General features: G+C 40.3%; 1 protein-coding gene across 1 annotated transcript in view; it reads left to right on the top strand.

The window, feature by feature from the left end:
* Positions 1–22,648, top strand: part of EVI5 (ecotropic viral integration site 5) — a 112,689-nt gene that overhangs the window by 18,045 nt on the left and 71,996 nt on the right. The window contains exons 2-3 of the mRNA XM_015421459.1: positions 11,361–11,515; positions 16,245–16,462. Coding sequence (XP_015276945.1) covers positions 11,361–11,515; positions 16,245–16,462 — 373 coding nt within the window. The remainder of the gene's footprint in view (positions 1–11,360; positions 11,516–16,244; positions 16,463–22,648) is intronic.

Here is a 22,648-nt window from a genome sequence, read left to right as displayed (position 1 = left end):
AAGCTGCATGGCAGACAGGACAGCAGGAGATACAGCTTCCACTACCATTACATCTGTTGCTTTGTTGTCTGTGATACCCTCTGCTAGAAGAAAATGTAGTAATTGCACTTATGAACAGCTGGATTGCTACTGGTTGCTGCTACTCATGGCTTTGCTGCTGACCTCACATAGCTAGAATTGAACAGGGAAAAGGAGGTCATCTGTGCCTGGTGAAGGGCTTCCATGCTGCCTCTGGAGAGACAAAAAACTTTGGGATAGCAATCCTGGTTCTCATATTTCATCTCACTCCTTTGGTCCATCAAATGGCTGCATTTGGTAACTTTTTTCAGTAGCCTTAGATGAGCCATTCTTTCTCAGCCTAATCTACTATATACACCACCCTGAACTTTGTGGAGGAAAGGACGGATAAAAAACTGATAGATGGAACACTCAACCTGTGTACTGTAGAGAGTTGTGTCTTTCTGTTTGCCATTGATGAATGGTCTGTTCTTATGGCTTTGGCTTCATCAAGAAAAAGGATTGGTTGGCCAGCAGTACCAATAGGCGGAGTCTGAGTACTCCCCAGTGCCTTCATCAGTACATGGTGGGAGAACCTGTATATTTGGAAGTTGATGGCAAACAGGCTGCATCCCTTTGCCAGAACAATGCATACTACCTACCTTGTGTATTCTGTGTTAGGCCACTACCTGTTTAATGAGAGAGGATTGTTTAGGCAGTGCTGTCTCCATGTACTGCGGAATGGTCGTGACATGCACAGGGGTGGGGATACGGAGGAGTCCTGCATTGAGGCATAGTTCTACCATCCTTGCTTGCGTGGGGTGCTTTGTTCTTGTAGCTCTGGTTACAGAGTTAGATCTGGGGATTCTATGGTGTTGAGTTTCTGGTGTCCTGAGGCAGAGTTCCTATAAGGATCCTGAGAATGTATTAGAAATAAAGAAATATTGAATTCCGTGAAAGCATTTTAATTCATGCAACCTCTATTGATGGTATGTCCTCATCGGAGAAGGGAATAATTTGAACAGGCATAGAATTCTTATTCAGATGAAAGGGGCTGTGCAAACTGACAGATAACTGTTTTGGCATAAGTTGGATAGCTGAGTTAAATCTATCTGTAGCAGTAGAAAAGAGCAAGAGTCCAGTAGCACCTTAAAGACTTAACAAAATTTTGGCTTGTTGCAGTAAAAAAAGAGCCTAGTGTCACCTTCACACACTTCCTCAGATACATTGAAATGGAAGTTAACAGTTTGTATATATAGACAGGTGCCTCTACATAGGTGAACAGCAAATTAGCATACAACTTAATGAATTTGTTTTGACGTATGCAAAGACTCAACAGCAATAACAAGGTAGGTTCACAGGTCACCAGTTGTTTGGATTTAATTGGGGGAAGGGAACAGTGAAGCAATAAATATGTCAAAATAGGAGATAGATGTGTAAAAGTATCCTTCTTAATTGTTAAGGGTAATAAACTGTGACTGTTGCTGGTGGCATAATGTTATGTTGTTGTTGCATCCCAGTTCTGCCAGCGTGTATTTGGGCTCTGCTAATGGTTGTAATCTCAGTGGATATCCTACTCCTGTTCAGTGGTATAAATCGAGGATGGAATGCTGCTATTAATTTTCTGCATCAGTTCTTGTTCTGTGTAAACTTGTTTGTTTGTTTTTTGGCTGCCAAAGTGCCTGCCTAACTAGACCATGTTATTTGATGGACCAGCTTCCGGAAATTTTGGCACTTTTCCTATCCACTTTTGTTTGCGTTTATCTTGCTTAATTGGTTTATTCAAGACAGGAGTTATAATTAAATAAACCTATTGATGATTGCAAGTATAATATGTTAAATAAATCTTATTAAATAATTATTAAGCTCCTAATAGTAAGAATGTTTGAGTAAAAGCGTCATTAAAATAATGCGAGGTAATAAAACATTAGCTAATGAGTGGGTTTTATAGCTCCATTTGGCTTAAGTGTGCTTCAGCTTAGTGGATGCAAAAAAGTTAAGAGAATAAGTAAAAATAAGTTAAGGTGATACTTTTGGAAATATTGAAAAATTGAGTTTGGAAAGGGATAATTGCCATCTCTTTAAAGGCAAAGAAGAGATTCAGAATGTTCAAGGTATTCTGCATGCCTGTAATTTTCTAGAAACTTGCTTAGCAAAAATCTCTGAACAGGATCGGACATTTAAAAATTGTAATAGAATGCTTATGCTGGAATAGAATTTAATATTTTAATCTCCTTAATTAGAAAACTGATTCTTAATATATTTAGCATTCCTTCCCCATATTGGAATGTAGTAAGATGACCTGTTCTAATCCTTTTCAGGGTCTCAGTAAATACAGGTTCACAGAACAAACAAATATGATATTATTGTTAAGTCTGAAACTTCATTTATAGCTTCCCTTTCTCTCCCAGGCTGCTGCCACACACGCTAAGTAATCCACTTTCAATCCACTTTCAGTGCACTTTCAAAGTGGATTTTGCCAGTTCACACAGTAAAACTCCACTTTGAAAGTGCACTGAAAGTGGATTGAAAGTGGATTACTTAGCGTGTGTGGCAGCAGCCCCAGTAATGTATATTGCCCTTTTATTTCTCTCTTTAAATGAAGCACTTGTAAGCTAAATGATATTGGTCTTCTCTTACAGTGGCAATGCAGTTCATTAGAATGTTACATTAGTTTGTTTGCTTTGTGCCATGTAGGGGCATTTGCTAAGAGTAGATTAAACACATTTGTGGCTTAGTACATCTTTCACCCATTTCTATTTCTGCATTGGATCTTCAACTTCATATTATTTTACTTTTTATTTTTTGTTTCTGTTCATAGACCTCCAAATATCTGCCACTGTCTCACATGAATATTTAAAAATGTATGTCCCATCATTCCATACTTCAAAGCAGTATGCAGTCAGTTAAAATGCCAGTAGACACGATTTAGAGACAAACACAGGAAAATCATTCAAAAGTCTATCCACAACCAAACATCATACAGAATAGATGCATTAATGCATAATAATGTGGAATCACTTATTTCCTTGGACACCCCGTTTTACAAGGCAACAGTAGTTAATGTCTTCATTGTGTCCAAGCAAATCTCTCAGGTACACATGCCTGCTGAGCAGATTTTTTAATTGGCATGTTGGTACATATGGGGAGACACCGTACTTCGTGTCTTTTATTTGGGAGGACAGAAATGAACTAACACTCAGCTAGCTTTTCCATAAAGTTGTGTGTAGCAGTTACTTCAGGTGGCAAGTTCCATAGGGGGTGCTTCTGCTTCCAGTGTTGATTTCCAGAGTAATTTTTTCAGAAGTCCAGAGTGTGCTATGTGTGTAGATAGCAGCTGTAATTCTGAGGCTAGTGCATTGCTGTAGCTTTGTCAAGAGGGTCATTTGGAGTTGTCTGGCCATGTGTCATTTGGTAAGTAGCAGTACGCTTCTTTCATCCTTGCCTGTGAGTCTCACAGTTCAAGGCTTTGCAGCAAATATGTGAGAGTGTCCTGTGTGCTTGCAGATTTGTCCCATTGTGTGTGGGGAGAAGACTCCTCTTATATAGTCTGAAATATTTTTACCATGATCTCATTTCTTTGCTGTTACTCGCTGGGAAATCAATGCTGTTTTTCCTGTATAGCATGCTTGTCCTCCCTTGCATCTTTTCAATTGAGCTGTCTCAGCTAGGATCAAATATGCTTGCATTGAGCTCTGGTATAAAATAGATGAATTCCGATGTGAGGATTCCATTTGCCCCATTAAGTCATGAAAAAGTGTATTGGAAAGTAGTGGATTGTGGTGGCCTATTCCTCTAAGCAGTTTTGGGAAAGCAAGGGAGAGCCAGGCTGGTGTAGTGGTTAAGTGCATGGACTCTAATCTGGGAGAACTGGGTTTGAATCCTCACCTTCCTCCTCTTCCTCCTCTTCTTCCTCTTCTTCTTCCTCCTCTTCCTCCTCTTCTTCCTCTTCTTCTTCCTCCTCTTCCTCCTCTTCTTCCTCTTCTTCTTCCTCCTCTTCCTCCTCTTCTTCCTCTTCTTCTTCCTCCTCTTCCTCCTCTTCTTCCTCTTCTTCTTCCTCCTCTTCCTCCTCTTCTTCCTCTTCTTCTTCCTCCTCTTCCTCCTCTTCTTCCTCTTCTTCTTCCTCCTCTTCCTCCTCTTCTTCCTCTTCTTCTTCCTCCTCTTCCTCCTCTTCTTCCTCTTCTTCTTCCTCCTCTTCCTCCTCTTCTTCCTCTTCTTCTTCCTCCTCTTCCTCCTCTTCTTCCTCTTCTTCTTCCTCCTCTTCCTCCTCTTCTTCCTCTTCTTCCTCTTCTTCTTCCTCCTCTTCTTCCTCTTCTTCTTCCTCCTCTTCCTCCTCTTCTTCCTCTTCTTCTTCCTCCTCCTCCTCCTCCTCCTAAACCAAAGGGGACTTAATTTTCCAGAGATGTGCATGTATACTGCACGTGAACATATATTTTTGCTTGGATATCCATAAGTAATATGTTCAACTGTTCTTCACTTCAGAGCATTCATGAAGAAGAAACTACTGAGATGAACTACTGAGCTTGAAATCTGACCTCCCTAACTAGGCTAAATAAGTGACTATGTCTAAAGGCTGGTCCATAGATGAATGCTCATTATTTTACAGCATGCATATGTGAGTGAATGTGTCTGAAGTCAGGTCCAACATAGCACATCTTATTTCCCCATATGTAATCATAATGTTTTTTATTCTTTCTCTCATGATTTATAAATGTATTGTTCTGGTATACAGGGGCTATAATTTTCTGGGTTAAAGAGCAAGCAAGTTGTATCTTGCCATTTGGGTAATGGTATTATTGTTCAAAAATGCACTATGGCAAGTAAGGTAGATGGTTCGAATGGGAACTGTGAAAATGAAGGAAGGTCATGCTTGTAAGAAATACACATATATTCCAGTAATCTCCAACATGGTGCCAATAGGTGCATGGTGCCCACCAATGTGTTTACTGTTGCCCACTTGCTTCTTTCTCACAGCAAAGAACCAATCCTAGCTTTCCTCTATTTCATTGGCACAGGAGAGGTTTCATAATTTATTTATTTATTTATTTATTTTGACATTTTTACCCCGCCCTCCCTACAAGCGGGCTCAGGGCGGCTTACAAGGGGCATAAGCCCATACATAAAACCAGATAAAAACCATAAGATCATAGATAATAACAATAACAATAATAAAGTGCTTCATGTAACAAGATGGTCTTTGAATAGTTTCATGGTGGTATCAATCATTTCCTTAGGTCTCACGGTGGTATCAATCATTTCCTTAGCGGTGATATTGTCCTGTAGATAGTCCAAAACTAATCCAGCAGTGTCAGTGCCATGCAAATTTATGGCAGATCTTCCGAGGGCGGCCCCTGATCCCGTTGTTGTCCCCACCATTAGTGGTAATGGCAGCGGCGGCCCCATATGAAAGCCTGGTGGAAGAGCTCTGTCTTGCAGGCCCTGCAGAACTGAATAAGGTCCCGCAGGGCCCTGATCTCCTCTGGGAGCTCATTCCACCAGGTAGAGGCTGCCACTGAGAAAGATCTGGCCCTGGTCGCAGCAAGCTTTGCCTCCCGGGGGCCTGGAATCACCAGGCAGTGTTGTGTCCCCGACCAAAGTGCTCTTGGGGGTATATGTAATAGCCTAAGGCGGCATCTTTTGTTTTCAGGCAGCACCTGTTTAGAAACAGCTCCTTCCATCTAGGATGGCACATAGCTTGGAATCTTCGAACATTATTTTATTAGTCCCAGCTATAATGTCAGCATCAAGGTTGGTGATCTCTGATGTGTTCTGTAGATGAAAGAATATATTGAATGTAGTATGTCAGCTTACAAGACAGAATGTGAGCAAGATACTATATCTATTTAGTCAGTCATTGGATATTTCAAATACAAGTGTGTACATTTATCAAATAACTCTCTGAGTCCAAACCACTACTACTTTTATACTTACATTTACTAGAACAGACTCAGTTTGGTCGTACAGAAGGTCATCTGAATGTTGTTTAGCAAACCATACAGGGATGATATTTACGTCTTAGCTATGACTTTCATAACTTTAGCGTTGTGAAGGTAGTTTCAGAGGCCAGCCATGTTGGTCTGCAGATACCAGAACGATTTCTGATAAAGGAAGCTTTGACGCTCAGAAGCTTACACCTCCCAAATCTTGTTGGCCTTTAAGGTGTGACTGGGCTGGAATTGAGCTGAGTAGAATGATCTCCTATCTTTTACTTTATTTCATTTTTATTTAAAACATCTTTATGCCACCTTTCCGCCTGATCAGGATCCCCAAGGTGGCAAACATAAAAACATTAAAACATGGGAACAATTAAAGACACCTTTTAATTATAAAAGAACTCCAGAACAAGGGATTTTATCTACTTCCACTAGATACAGTCCAATCCCCTCCTTACATTATAATCCTAATCATTTTTGCTCACAAATTCTGCTGAGTTTAATTTAATTAACTAATTTAAGCTATAAATTTTTTGGATATTTCCTTGGGAGTAAATCCCTCTCAATTCTGTGAACTGTCATTCTGAAGCATACTTAAATAGGTTTCATGTGTCTCTGTGATTGCATACTTGCACCACTGCTCCTGTGCAATGCTCCCTCTAAACTGTGCAGTCTTGTGAGCAAAAATTCTACTTTGTGAGCTGCTGGCATTAAAGTTGTGAGCGAGCGATTTGGCCACTGCATAAATTAGTTTGCTCTAGAGCCATTTTTCCTGAGCTAAGACAAAAATGTGTGAGCCGGAGGCTAAAAAACTGTGAACTAGTTCACAGTAACTCAGTTTAGAGGGAACACCGCTCCTGTGTGTGTTTACTTAAGGCACAGCTAACTGTGGTGATGGGAAATCTGTTTTAAAGCAACGTAGCCACAGGGAAGGGGAAGATAGTGATTACAAATGGCTGTAGGGCTGCACAGGGGAAATGTAACTATTTCCCATGTTTTTCACGACTAAAAATTCTCCCTCCAACTCAAGCTGCTTTGATTCATGTGGCAAGCCATATAAGAGCCCTAAAGATGCCTCCATGTGCCAAATAGATCTGACAGAAAATTTAAATTGGGATAATGAGTTTTGAGGTAAGAGTTCAACTCTTCCCCCATACCACAGGGCATGACCCAGGATGTCTTCTGGCATAATCTGATTTCTTCTCTCTGAATCCTTCCCTTCATCCAGTTGATGCAGGGCTGGGGCAGGGGAGCTGTAAAGCTGTGCAGAAGAAAGTGGTGTGTTATTTAAGATGAGGGGTAAAGTGTGATGGGGCGTGGAAAAGTCTTAATGTGTAACTTATAATGTGAACAGTCTCCAAAAGTAACTGGAGGTAATCTCAGCTTTTTAAAGCAAGTTTTAAAATGGTTGAGAAAGCAATCTTCTGTCAGCAACATTTTTAAAGGCCATAGTCTTATTCACACTTGCATGACATGAAGTCCCACGGAACAAAAACTGAACTCCGATTAAATTATTGTATTGTGTTTATTTTATTTTTCATTTATGTTATTATTAGTTTACCTTTCTCACTTGGACTCAAGGTGGATGATACAGAGTGAGTCGATCCAACCAACAGGATGGGACGTTCAGTAAACACTACAATAGGATTAGGGTTGTACACCCAGTCAGAAATCTAAAAACAGAACTGAATTATATGCAAAATTTACCTAATAGGATCCAGGTTTTAGCAAGTAAAACACAGTAGACCACAGCAGTGTTCCCTCTGAGCTGTGGAGTCTTGTGAACAAAAATTCTACTTTGTGAGCTACTGGCATTAAAGTTGTGAGCAGGTAATTTGACTACTGCATAAATTAGTTGCTCTGGAGCCATCCTTCCTGAGCTAAGACAAAAAGGTGTGAGCCGGAGGCTAAAAAACAGTGAGCTAGCTCACACTAACTCAGCTTAGAGGGAACACTGGACCACAGTCCCTAATGATTTATACAAGTAACTTTGTAAATAATTTAGTACAATGCAACTCTGTTGCCTGTGCAGAAAAGCCCTCTTGAAAAACTCAGTTTTGCATAGTTTGCGGAAAGCCAGGAGAGTGGGAGCCTTCCTGCCCTCCTCAGGCAGGCCATTCCATAAGCTGGAGGCCGCAACAGAGAAGGCGTGTGTACGGGCAGCTGTTGGTTTTGCCCATTTGCAGGCTGGCACCTGCAGAATACTTTGCTCAGATGAGTGAAGCTGTCATGGCAGGGCACAGGGGAACAGGCCATCTCAAAGCTGTGAGGGTCCAAGGCCTTGAAGGGCTTTGTATGTGGTATAAGGTTGCCAAGTCAGGTGTTGTGCCGCAGCGGGGGACTCCTGGCTGGTGTCTGGAGCGCGCACCGCACACGCATCACCCGGAAGTGACGTGACACCGCCGGGCACACTGGGGGCGGGGCCACGATCATCCGAGGGAAAACCATAGAGTTTTCCCTCGGATGACTGTGGCCCCGCCCCCAGCATGCCCGGCGTGGTCACGTCACTTCTGAGTGACGTGCACGTTGGGGTGGGGCTCCCCCCGGGGCCCGATCCACCGGCGGCGGGGAACGGGCCTCTGGGGCGGGGTTTTCCCCGCCCCCTGGGGGGACTTGGCAAGCCTAATGTGGTAGCTAATACTGTAAATGGAGCCCGGTAACTGATGGGCAGCCAGTGGAGTGACTACAATGGGAGTAGTATGCATGCTGTGTCTACCTCCCGATAATAGCTGAGCCACAGCTTTCTTCACCAGTTGGAGTTTCTGAATATACTCTGAGGGGAGACCAATGTACAGTGCATTACAGTAGTCTAGTCTTGATGTTACTGTGGTGTGGATCCAGTTGGCCAGATCAGCTGTATCAAGGTAAGGGGCCATCTTTCGGGCTAGGCTGTATTGAAAGAAAGCCTTTTTTGCAGCTGCATTAACTTGCTTCTCTAGCAATAACACTGGGTCCAGGATAACCACCAGGCTCTTAGCCAAGTCAACAGGCATCAGCTGAACTCCATCAGAAGTGGGGAGCACAATCTCCTTCAAGATCTCCACCTTCCCAAACAGCATTACCTCTGTCTTTTCAGGGTTTAGTTTCATTTTGTTTGCTGTTCGCCAATTTATCACAGCAGCCAGGCATAGGATTTGTGTGTGTGTGTGTGTGGGGGGGGGACTAAGGCTTGTTAACTTGATCAGGCAGTAAATCACCCTCAATATTTTACTTTGAATTAGGTTCTCCATCTAAGAGCTCTAAGAGATGAACTGATTTCCTCTTTATTTAATTGGATTTCCTCTCTCCAGAAGCAAAATCATCCTGGTTACTTAGAAACGAAGACAAACAAATGACCCTGCGTGTGGCAAAATTTCTAGCAGCTGTTGTCAAATCGCATGACAACTTTTGCAGTAGCAACCTTTAAATTTTTCTATGTTTTCCTATGGAACTATGTTTATTGTGGGATGAGGGTTTGCTGTTTATGACTCTGGTTGCAAAAACAGTAAAGATAATAAATAAATAAGAGACACAAAAATACGTTTTGTTTAAGAGAAAAGGGAAGTGGTTTCACTAAGGCTATGTAGTACATCTTCCCTTGACATTTTATTAAAGCATTCTTTAGTGCAAAGAAAAGACTTTCTCAGACTGAGCCTCATTGCTTTCCTTCTCCAGGACCTCCCTGCAACCTGTATAACCTGTCCTTCACAAGCAGAATAGAGAGACATTTCCAAGGTTCACCTATGAAGTGCTGGAGGCGCCTGTGTGCACATTTACAGCTCCCAGTTTTAAAGAGGCATATGCAGGCTCCATGTAATGTAAACCTGATATTTTCCCAGCGGCTGCGAATCTTTACAGTGGACTGCAGACTATATTTTATAGGCTTGTACTTGTACTTAGTGATTTGATCGATTGATGTAATAACTTCTGCACCACACAGGCATTTTCACTTAGAAGTAAATCCAGTTAACTTGAATTGATCACATAAGAGTGTTTAAGATTGCTACTTTAGTACTTGATAATTCAACAGTTTTGCAAGGCAGGTCATCCTTGTTTCCATTCTGTGTGTGTGTCTGAGACTGTGAATTGCCTTGTTGTCCCAAGTCTCTCCCACGTATCTATCACATAAGGAAGATGAACTGTAAATAAATAGATGGCATAATGCTTGTTTCACAGCCATGGGAAGCTGCAGAATGTTTTGCAGATGGTTACAACTTACATTTCTAGCATTTGCTGTATCAGATAAAAACCCCAAATTGTTGCATTACAGGATGTCAGCAAAATGTTCCATCTTAGCTTTTTATTGTTTGAGTTATTTAAGCTTTACACATAAACCACAAAGACCTTTTGTTCACTCGCTGCATGTTGTTCACGGGACTCTGTAAGACAGCATCAACATAATAACAAATTCTGTAGTGACCGGAGTTTCTAAACAAGCCTAATACGGTATCTCAATTGCTTGCCTCGGAATGCTCAGAAGCTATGGTTATTTGAATTTATTTTAGTTGTAAAAATCTACAGAACTTAAATTTGAGTGGCATCTTCCTTTTGGGAGTTACATCATTCTCCAGGTAAAATAAACGAGGGTACTTTTTATTACACTCATGATATGTATGAGATACTAAAATATAACATATAATGTAATTAGAAACTTCTTGAGCAAGCATTTGATATTAGTACATACTACACAAAGTGCCTGAATGACCATGGCTCTTTACATGGTATGCTAGTATCACATAATGTAGTACATAGCCGTTGACCGCTTCCACACAATGATGATTTTTTTGCATTGCTGTAATTGCAATTGCAGATACATTGGTGATGGGAGCTTCCACTTCTGAAGGTGCTCTGCACACTTCGTTCTTTTTTGCCAACTTGCACACCTGTTCCACATAGGCTCTTGGGGTATGGGTGTCACAGCAGCCTTGAAAAAGAGCAGTTTCTGTCAAGAGCTCTCTCAGCCCCACCTACCTCACAGGGGGTCTGTTGTGGGGAGGGGAAGGGAAAGGAGTTTGTAAGCCGCTCTGAGACACCTTTGAGTAGTGAAGGGCGGGGTATAAATCCAATCTCTTCTTCTCCTTCTCCTCCTTCTTTTATGTCCCTCAGCCAGCTCCTTAACCTTAAGTTTGATATTAGTTGACAACTTGAGCCTCAAGTCTCCATGATCCGCAAGCAACTCCATTTCTTACTGAGCAGAAGTGTGTCAGTGATTATTGCGTTCAAGTTGGAGAAGTGAAATTGGGGGAGGAGAGTAAGATAGGGAGGAAGGCTGGGTGAGTGGTCATGTAGTTGCTCTTAGGTGTTGGAATAGAAAAATAGCAGAGATGAGAAAAGATGGAATATGAGTTGGTGGGTTCCAGAAGCTGATAAGACAAGGAAGAAATAGGTTTTTCAAAAAGTAGAAGTTGGCATGTTTGGTAACCTGCTTCTTTCCATATCTTTCTATTACAGTGCTGCCTTCTGTAGCTTTCTTTCTGGAAGCTTATCATGTAAGATTATTATTTGAGGGGGCAGAGTTGCCCCTTGCAGACAGTGGGTGTTCCTGTTTGTTGCGTGTTTCTTTTTACTGGTCCAAGGGAGAAATCTGGGAGTTTAGCGTCAATAAGGTGAGCTATATAAAACAACTTTTCCTCTGCTGCCCATTAAAAGCCATTGCAAGTGGGAGAAGGGGCTGCCAAAAACATCCTAAATACATCCCATTTGCCTCCAGAAGTCCTGAATGTGCTCCTTCCCCACACAGTGAATAGCCTTGCTTAAGAACCACTGACATATACCCTTTCTATCCATAAATAGTTTAAGGCAGCTAGCATTACAGTGGCAATGGAAAGCCTACAAGTTTTACATCTAACTTTAACTCTGACACTTGAGAACCATAAATGTGATGATCTCTCTCTCTCCCCCCCCCCCCCGCCCCCACTCCATTTGAGAAGCCAGGCATTAAACCTGGGTGCATATTATGTACAGGCTGTTTTGAGGGATACTTCTATGGTGACAAATTCCAGAGGGGTAGCAGTGTTAGTCTGCTGCAGCCGGTGTTTTAACAGTCTTGTTGCACTTTGAAGACTAACAAATTAATTGAGACATAAGCCAGAGCATTTGTCTAGAGCTGAACGATACTAAACGGCATAAATTGGAACCAGCAGAATTCTGTGCATAATGCTTTATGTGAATGTATAATGTGATTCACCTGTGAAATAAAGCAATAATGATCACATCCTGTATCTGACTTCCTTGGTGGAAGGAAAAGGTGAATTTTTACTATGGGTTTTTTAAATAGGGTTAATTCCAAATTTAGAAATAAAGTTGAATTTAAAATATAGAGAAATATAAACATATAATAATAATAATGATAATGATGATGATGTTTTTAAAATTAAGGAAATAATTTTGTGTGGCCTGACTTGAGACCTTAGGTCAAGTGAGATGTCCATTAGACATAAAAGATGTATCTAACTGACACTTCATGTAAAATTTAGCATCAAAATGTTAATCCCATGTATAATGTAGAAAAATTAAATTAATACTTTGTTTTGAAAAGCCTGCCCTGCAGGTACAATGCAATAATACCATATTTGGTGGCAGCAGAGTTTCATCTAAGTTTATTAGAGGAAAGAAGAGCAGCAGCATAAACCATATGTCAGAAACAGTTTATGTGGACTAAAACTTTACAAGGAAGGGTTAACTGTCTGTCTTATATCAAGCTTGGTCTTAAAATAGAGGGTAGCTTTGTATTCTTTGTTGCCAAAGCTTCAACAAGCCCATCAAGTAATTAAACATATTTGCCATGTTTGTGTTCAATGACTCTTTGCCATAAAGGATGGCCAAGACAATACTTGTGCTGGCGCCTGGGTCGGAAGAATCCCAGTTGCTTTTTTGCCTGGGTGCCTCGAAACTGTAATGTAGCCTTGAAGATTTCCAAGAATTATACTCTATCCCGCGATTCTAAAGTATAAATTGAAATGAGATGGAATCCATAGTTATTTATTTATTTATTATTTTCAATTTGTATCCCACCTTGCCGGTGCAGACTGGCTCAAGGCAGCTTACAGAGGTTAAAATACAATAAAATACGATAACAAATTTTTTTTGCAGTAAGAACAGTTAGATAAAGTGCTAGTGTTAAAGCGATGGCGGGAGTTTCTGTAAATGGTCCGATGGAGAGGCCATATCCAGTGTTATTATACAGGGCTGTGGTGTGTTCAGTTTGCAGTGGTCACTGGTGACTCCTAATCAAAGGCCTGGTGGAAGAGCTCCGTTTTTCCATAGTTTACTTTTATTCAGTAAAAGAGAAAAATGAAGTAAGACATAGTTGCCCTGCTGACCCATAGCATTTAGTGATTTTTAAAAAAATACATAAAAAATGGGGAAAGAGCACATTTTCAGTTTCAGAGTTCTGATTTCTTTTGTCTCTAATTCAAAGTTTTGTTCAATTTTAGCTTGCCATTTCTCTTTTAAATTTAATTTCAAAATATTGGATTTTTGAAATACTCTGAGAATATTAGACTGCTTCACAGGAAATGTGAAATTCAGTTTTTATTTGTTAACTACCACATTGATTTGAACTTTAGACTAGTTTGGGATGTCTGTCCTGCCATATAGATTCTGCTTTGCATGCATTGCTCTGCTACCAAATTTTCAGTAGTGACGTTAATGAAACGATTCCATGTATATTCCTAATGTTGAATACTGGGCTATGATTACACACAGTAAATAATCCATTTTCAATCCACTTTCAGTGTACTTTCCAACTGGATTTTACTGTGTGAAGTGGCAAAATCCAGTTGGAAAGTGCGTTGAAAATGGTTTGAAAGTGGATTATTACTGTGTGTGATCGCAGCCCTGTGCTATCACTTCATTCTTCGTGCTGTTTGACTGTTGGGGTTGCCGGGTCCCTCCCGGGAACTGGAGGGGTATGGGGGGACTTACAAGAAGAAAGAAAAAGGCCTAGGTGTTGTTACCAGCATCACACAGAAAATGATGTCCTAACGCCAACAACATCCAGGCAATGCTCTGGTATTTGGGCAAAAACTCTAAGATAAAACTGACTTCTACCTTAGAATTTTTGCCAAAATACCAGTGTGTTGCTTGGATATCATTGGCGTGATGATACTACTTCCTGTGTGATGTCGGCCACAAGTCCTAAGCCTTCTCCTTTCTCCTGGTTAGTCCCCCCACTGGCGAGCTAATCAGCAGTTGGGTGCCCTTCCATTGGCTGTTTTGGAGGGTAGATATAAAAAAGTGCTATATTCAAATAGAACATGTAGATGCTCACAGGACAAAACTGAAACAATTGAACATATGATCATGGAATGTCCTATATTCAATGAGCTGAGGGCTAGTTTAATTACTCCTTTACTTGGAAGTAAGGAAATGCCCACTTAGGGATCTGACATTATGAGGGCACAGGTGACATGGTTACTATAGAATATAAATGATTTTGTTATTCTCTCCGTGGCAAAATTTATGGAGGCAATAATTAAACTACAAGGGTTAAGCTGACACTACATATAATAAACATACAACATTTATTAAGGTGTACACATTTTAAAAAACTTAAAACTCATTTAAAATATTCACAATCAGACCTAAAAAACTTCTCAACATTCATACATAGATGGGTTAGTGCTGTGCAACTGAACCAAACGCGTTTCGGCCCCAAAGGGCCTTCCTCAGTGGTCACAATCCAAAATACAAAGTTGACATACAGTCCAAAAAATATTTACATAAGATGTTAAATATATATGCAGTATAAGGCCAGATGTTATGTCCTAGATAATAATTACCAAAAGAAAGTAAGGGAAAAGGGGAAACAAGGAAAATGTCATTATAATTTCTCATGTATTTGTTTTTCTACTAATTGAAAACTAATATATATGAGGAATAAAAATTACCTTATATATTTATATTAAGACCATATGGTACCCATGTTTTTAACTTGCTAATCCAAAACAATTCTCTTCTCAGGAGTATTCTGTGTAAATTCTGGCCTGAAGTCTTCACAGTTTCTATAATCCAAAATTTTAATTGATGGTAGGAGTGTCCCATTTCGATGTAATGTCTCACCATAGGAGCTGAGAGTTTGTGCAGTTTAAGACAGCTGCGATGCTCACATATTGTAGTTTTCACCGATCTGCTGGTTTGTCCTAGGTATAACTTGGCACAAGGACATTCAACACAGTAGATAACACCTTTGCTATTACAATTGGCAAATCCATTAATAGAATATGATTTAGTTCTGGCTGTATTTTGAAAGAATTTCTTAGGTTCTGCATAGCTACACACAGAGCAATTTTTGCAAGGGAAAAACCCGTTTGGTAAGTGACTCCCACGTATGGTATCTGTGTCATGCTCTTCATCCAACCTGCTCCTAACAAGCATGTCCTTGAGATTCCTAGCTCTCTTAGCTGTTATCAGGGGGGGATTTCGACACCTGGGTATGTTGGCTAGCAAGTGCCAATGTTTATTAATGATCATTGTTACAGGTTTGTAAGTGCTGTTGTATGTGAGAGGTATGATAATCCTGTCCTTACTTTGATTATGTGTTTTGGGTATCAATAGAGATGTCCTTGTTGTATTATAAGCTCTGTAAAAAGCCCTTCTTAGATTTCTCTGTGAGTAGCCTTTCTCAGAAAGTTGGCTCATCAGAATACCAGCCTGTCTCTTAAAATCCCTAATCTCACTGCAGTTCCTCCTCAATCTCAATAGTTGCGAATAGGGCAAATTCTTTTTAATGTGGGGAGGGTGAAAACTATCCATAGCTAAATATGAATTAGCATCCGTGGGTTTCCTGTATACTTCTGTCACTAATTTGTTGCCTGTTTTCCTGATTTCTACATCTAAAAAATGTATGTTTTGTTTGTCATATTCCAATTGAAATTTAATAGTATTATGTATTTGGTTAATGTAATTTCCAAATTCAACCAAAGATTTGGTGGTCCCATTCCAGATAAGGAAAATGTCGTCCAAAAATCTCTTATAGAACATTATGTGTTCATTATAAGGATTATCAGGATGAAGAATACACATATTTTCAAGTCTATCCATAAAGAGATTGGCTAGTTCAGGTGCAAACTTGCAACCCATTGCTGTGCCTGATATTTGCCAAAAGTATTCTTTCTGGAACTGAAAAAAAATCTTTTTTAAGCATAATTCAGCAATGTGGCAGAGGAATGATGTAGGAGGAAAAAGTTGTCCTGTTCTACGATCTAATACTTCCCATAAAACCTCCAAAAGATTGCTGGTATGGATTGTTAACCAGCTTGAACACCTGTGAGTTTTCTTGCTTTTGCTGACCAGAGTGTTGTTAAATACTCTTGTGTCTTTCTCCCCCCTTAGGTGGCGACAGACAAGGTTTCAGGAAAACTGAGTTCTACTCTCTCATGGGTGAAGAACACTGTCAGTCAAATGGCCAGTCAGGTGGCAAGTCCATCTGCCTCGTTACACACTACATCCTCCTCTACCACAGTCTCTACTCCAGCATTGTCTCCAGCATCACCAGCTGAGTTGAGTCCTGACGAGTTAGAGTTATTGGCTAAACTAGAAGAACAGAACAGGTGGGTGGCAACTTGGCATGGACACTCTTATAAGAATAAAGAACTTGGTTCTTGGTATTGCAAGATTGTATAGTACATTTTGAAACACAGGCTGGAAAGGTTCTGGAGTCATAGCAGCTCAATGAAAAAGTCAACCCAGTGTGTTGCAGTAGTGAAAAAGGCAAACTCTTATGTTGGGGATTATTAGGAAAGGGATTGAAAATAAAATGGCCAATATTAAGATGCCACATGTAGATCTGTGGTGTGGCCTCATGTGGAATACTGTGTGCGCTTCTCGTCACGGTATCTCAAAAAGGACATTGCAATGCTGGAAAAGTACAGAAGAGGGCAACCAAGATGATTAGGGAGCTGGAGTACCTTCTGTATGAAGCGAGGCTGAAGAGTCTGAGACTTTCCAGTTTAGAAAAGATATGATTATGGGGGGGAATGACAAAGGTTTTTAAAATTATGCACAGGGTGGAGAGGGTTGACAAAAAACTTTTTCTCCCTCACCCAAAATACCAGAACTTGAGGGCATCCAATGAAATTTATGGGCAGTAGATTCAGGACAGAGAAAGGGAAATACTTCTTATTTATATTTATTTATTTATAATTTTGATTTGTCTCCCACCTAGCCACAGGACTGGCTCAAGGCGGCTAACAACATTGAAAACACTAAAACAATAAATATATTAAAATACATTAATAAATTAGGACTACATAACCACTAGGTAGTACTAGTAGTAATGGCAATGAGGCTGGCGGCATACACTATACAAATAAAGGCAATAACCAACTGCTGTTTTATGTGGTCCAAGATGAGTTCTGGCGGCACCGACGTCTGTGGCGCCGTCTCCAGTGGCCCCCTCACTGGTGGCGGCTCCTAATCGAAGGCCTGGTGGAAGAGCTCCGTTTTGCAGGCCCTGCGGAACTGTAAAAGGTCCCGCAGGGCCCTGATGTTATCCGGGAGCTCATTCCACCAGTGTGGAGCCGCCACCAAGAAGGCCCTGGCTCTAGTAGCGGCCAACTTGACGTCTCTTGGGCCGGGAAAGGTCAGGAGATTCTGTGTTCCTGACCTCAGTGTTCTCTGGGGCACATATGCGGAAAGGCAGTCCCTCAAATAGGCAGGCCCGTGACCATATACGGCTTTAAAGGTCAAAACCAGCACCTTGAAGCGAATCCAGTAAGCTGTTGGCAGCCAGTGCAGTGCCTTCAGGACAGGCTGGATGTGGTCTCGTATGGTGAGTGGTTAAAATGTGGAATTTGCTGTCAGAGGATGTCGTGATGGCCACCGGCATAGACAGCTATAAAAGGGAATTAGATAGATTCTGGGATGATAGGTCTATCAGTGGCTATTAGCCATGGTGACTAAAGAGAATGTCCACGTTCAGAGGCAGTATTAGGAGGCAACATCAGGGGAAGGCCTCGGCCTCTGTGCCCTGTTGCTGAACTGGTTGGCTACTGTGTGAGACCAGATGCTGGACTAGATGGACTGCTGGTCTGAACCAGCAGGGCTGTTCTTGTATTCTTAAGGGCCATTGAGCTCCAAAATTGTTTAGAAGCTGCATTCCTTGTAGGTATATGATTTTATACCAGCCAGTGACATAAGTATGTGCAGGTGGGTGGCCTGATCTGAAAAAAATAATAATCTTGTGCTTTATTTGGAAACTGGAATAGCAGTATGCAGGGCTGCAGAACATGTCCTTTGTTATTGTTTCCATTTCAGTTCAGAGCCTTTGGGGAAATTTTCCTGGCTACCTCCTATTCATGTTATATTCCCTCTATTCAGGCTGAGCCACATACTCCTCACCAGGTACCCTAATCATAGCTTTACTTGAGAGAAAGCATAGCAGCATTACAATCGCACCAGAATGAAATAATTGTGCTTTTTGGGGGGGAGGGGTTGCCTTATTTTCTTCTCAGTTGACTTGAATGATGTCTTCATTCAGTAGGAGCCTTTTGTTTTAGCTTGGGCAGGGAAAGGCTAATACAATGTTGCCTTTTGTCCTTGTGATAATGATGTGTTCAGCCAAATCACATGAAGCTCAGTTTGTACCCAGTTGCCTGACTGTTTAGCATATGGATCAGAGTTAATTTAGAATAACTGAATTGTGTCACATAATATTCCCATTTAGCATTAACGTAGCCATACCGAAGTTCTTTGGAGGTAGTTAAATGCCTCTCTTGCCTTAACAGGCAGCAGCTATTTTTACTGCCCTCTATGTATATAGGGTGTTCAACCATCCGTGGTGAACAAATGATTTGGGTCTTGAAAAATCAGAAGGGGGCTTTTAACTAAATACATGGGCTTCTGCGTAGTCCTTTCATGTTCTGGAGGATTTGACGTACCTGCCAAAGGAAACTAGTGCTGTTAGGGGGTAGCTAATGGGAAGATTGTGTACCATGAATACTGAAGATCCCTAGTTAAAGAATCTTGGATAGCAGCTCTCTCCCCCCATCCCCGGTCAAAATTCTGGATAGGTGCTGCCAGAGCAGACATACTAGGAAAGATAGGTCAGTGGTCTAACTTGGTATAATACACTTCGTGTGATATGTACCTCAGAGACTGAACAAAGGATATTTATAGTGAGCAGCAGATTGTCTGATGTAGGAAACCCAGTGGACTTGTGTTCTCAAGGCTGCATTTCTGCTGGAGGCATCTTACACGTTTCCAACAAAATACTTAATCTGAACGGTTGAAAAATGTAGAACAAAAAAGTGAAGGCCAGCAAAGATGCAACTGCCTTTATTTTCATTGTTAACATTTTTCATTTTTAAGTTGAGTATTTTGTGATAATTTTATTTCATGATGTCTGTATCTTATCTGTTTTAAAGTTGTTAATCGCCCAGAGCCTGCTTGCGGGTTTGGGAGATCCATAAATCTAAATAATAATAATAGTAACAACAACAACAATGTTACTTTAATAGGTTGACTTTTCTCTTTTCAGTATAAAAGAGCTTTTAATATTTTGCTCCAGTCCCAATGCTTTTCTTGTTAAGTTTCCAGTCTATACCAGGGATTTGTTAATTTTACAACTCAATCTTGGTTTTCTGACCAATACACTTTGGGCTAGTCGTTTTCACCATGTGTGGCTTCTGAAATGAGGGGGAATACAATAAACAATTTAATAGGTCTCTTTTTCTGTTTTTTAAAATTGAAATTCTTTTACACTTTCAGTTTTGCCTGGCAACGATGTTAAACAGCTGGCTTAGGTGACTGTTGTGCCTCTTGAAACATTGCTGAGGAATTAATATCTGTTTCTTTTCACCAAGTGTATGAGCTGAAACAGCTCTTCATGACTATAGAAGCTTTATATTACTCATATCAGAGAAACTTTGCCCTGAGAATGTGAACAAGAGTTGGCAGAAACAGAAAGTATGACAAAGGGGAATGGGAAATTTTCTCTGGTCAGGTAATACAAACTTTACAGTGATGTTAGTCTACAATAGATGGCTGGGTTCCCCTCCAGAATGTGCTTGAATGGTTTTGTCCTCATGACCAAATCATCTGTTTGGGGAAAGTAAATCATTAATGGGAATAAAGTTGTTGATTTCCTGTTACATGCTTACAGTGTTTAAAAACTGTAGTTGTCGAATGAAAGAGCAATGAATTTATCAAGGTAAGGTTTATGCTACTGAAATGTGGTAAAGGTTTCAAAATATGAAAGTTCCGTATAATTCAGTTTTACAAGATAATACTTGCTATGTTAAGCACTTAGTTCATATGTCAACGCTTCATCATGTACTTTCTACGTTTATCCGGAGTTTGGACTTGTTTACCATGGGACTTGTAATGGAAGTTCTCTTAAACCTATGGACTACTGCAGTTTGGTCTGTGAACCCAACAGAAGGACTGGAGCTTTAATAACTCTGTGATCCAGTAAAATTTAAATTTAAACACTAGCGCTTATAGCAGTTACTTCCACACTGAGTTTTAGAATATTGCAGAACCTGCTTTTCTGAAATGCATTAATTGTGAGTACTTATTTTGGACAGTTGCTTGACATCTGCCAGTAGTCTCTTTTTATCCTTCCATTCTGCTGCATGTCTAATGTCCCATTCACCTTTTCTGTTTAATGTGTATTTGAAGATAATCCATGAGTTTGCCTGTGTAACTGAAAAATTGTTTAACTCACCAAGAGGCTGCTTACAAAATGGGATTCGCTAATGTATGAGGTTTAAGATTGTTTTAAATACCAAAATACAAAGGGAGTACAACATGGAACAACTCCTACTGAAGGGCAGCCCAGAAGCCTTAATTCTCGCTTCCCTAATATAACCGTACACTTCTAACAGCTAAGAGCTTGGCCTTATGATATAGGTGACTTTGTGCTGCTCTCAGCAATTTGGACACATACTGGTCCCGTCTATATTAGCATTGCCAATTAAGTGAACAGTTGTTAAACATCTTACTCTAATGTTAGCCTTACTCTAATGTTTGATTTATTGATAGTAATATCAGCGTTTATATTGCATTTGTTCACATATAAGTATTTTTTTTAAGTTGATTTCCAGGAATGAAGACAGAAGAAGCGTAGCAATATCTGCATCTTTACTCAATATATTTAGAGTGGGAGGTGGTTATACCTAAGTATTAGTTCTAGTGGATTGAGGGAAAATGTTGTTTCTGAATACAAACATATCAAGCAATCTAGGTATCTCTGCAAGTAATGATTATGAACTCAACAGTTGGATTGATGGGTTTTTTTAATTTATTGATAAATTTGAAGGGTATAATTAGCAGGAGAGGGAATTCCTCCCTATTCCTGGAGCCCAGCTGGGCGGAAATATTGTATGCATGTATGTGTGTACTAAAGCACACTTCAGAGAGGGGATTTGCAGGTGGTCAAAGAGTTCACCTGTCAACTGCCCCTGGATACACCAGTTTGGTGTAGTGGTTAAGTGTGCGGACTCTAATCTGGGAGATCTGGGTTTGATTCCCCACTCCTCCACTTGCACCAGCTGTTCCTGACAGAGCAGTTTGTGTCAGAGTTCTCTCAGCCCCACTCACCTCACAGGGTGTCTGTTGTGGGGAGGGGAAGGGAAAGCAGTTTGTAAGCTGCTCTGCGACTCCAAGTGAAGGGCGGGGTATAAATCCAATCTCTTCTTCTCTTCTTCTTCTTCAGAAAAGACTGCCTTCACTTCCTGATCTGGTACATAAAATAGAAATCTATCTATCATCCTTTATATCTCTCTCTCTTGAATGAGATTTACATTATTTGTAGTGTACCTTTCTCACAGGGACTCACACTGAATTACACGTAGTGAATCAGTACAATCAACAAAATAGGACATTCAGTAAATATACCCTCTTCTTCTTAATGACCTTTAGCAGCAAGTGCTAATTAATTAAGTTTGTTATTTTTCTGTTACTTTTAAAAGTGAAACTTCAAATAATGTGCCATCTTGATTCTGATAATTTATTTACTTATTTGATTATTAAAACATTTATGCCCCACCTTTCCTTGTGGTTCAAGGCAGTTTACAATAATAGTTTAAAAATAGTAGAACAAAGAGTCCAGTGGCACCTTTAAGACCAACGAAGGTTTATTCAAGGTATGAGCTTTTGTGTGCATGCACACTTTTTCAAATACACTGGTAGGTAAGGTTCAGACTTATAGATGGACTGAACAGCAAATTAACATAGATGCTTTAAGATATGCAAAATCAAAACTAAATAACAAGCTAAGGTTATAAGGTCAACAGTTGTTTTGATTTAATTAAGGGGGGAAAGGACAGCAAAGTAATAAATATGTCAAAATAGGGGATAAATGTGAAAAGGCATCTTTTCTAATTGTGGGAAGTAAACTGAGAATGAACATTCATCTCCTCTCAGGCGTGGACTTAACAGCATTTTTTTCCTTCCGTTTAAAAATAGATTCAGGTGGGTAGCTGTGTTGGTCTGAAGCAGTAGAACAAAGTTTGAGTCCAGAGGCAACAAAGTTTAATTCTGGGTATAAGTTTTCATGTGGATGTATCTGATGAAGTGTGCATACACACAAAAGCTCGTATCCAGAATTAAACTTTGTTGGTCTTAAAGGTGCCACTGGACTCAAACTTTGTTCAGTTAAAAAAAATTCCAGTTAAAACCAGAATAAAATAACAAACCCCAAATCTCTAGCTTCCCCCACCCTCAAAGATGCCTGTCATTTCAAACCCACTCAAAAACCCTGGTAAACAAGGAAACCTTGCAGCACCTCCTGAAGA

This window comes from Gekko japonicus, unplaced genomic scaffold (genome assembly GCF_001447785.1).
Source record: "Gekko japonicus isolate JY-2015 unplaced genomic scaffold, Gekko_japonicus_V1.1 scaffold911, whole genome shotgun sequence".
Lineage (NCBI taxonomy): Eukaryota > Metazoa > Chordata > Lepidosauria > Squamata > Gekkonidae > Gekko > Gekko japonicus.
Note: the sequence above shows the minus strand (reverse complement) of the source record. Positions and strands in the feature narration are given on the sequence as shown.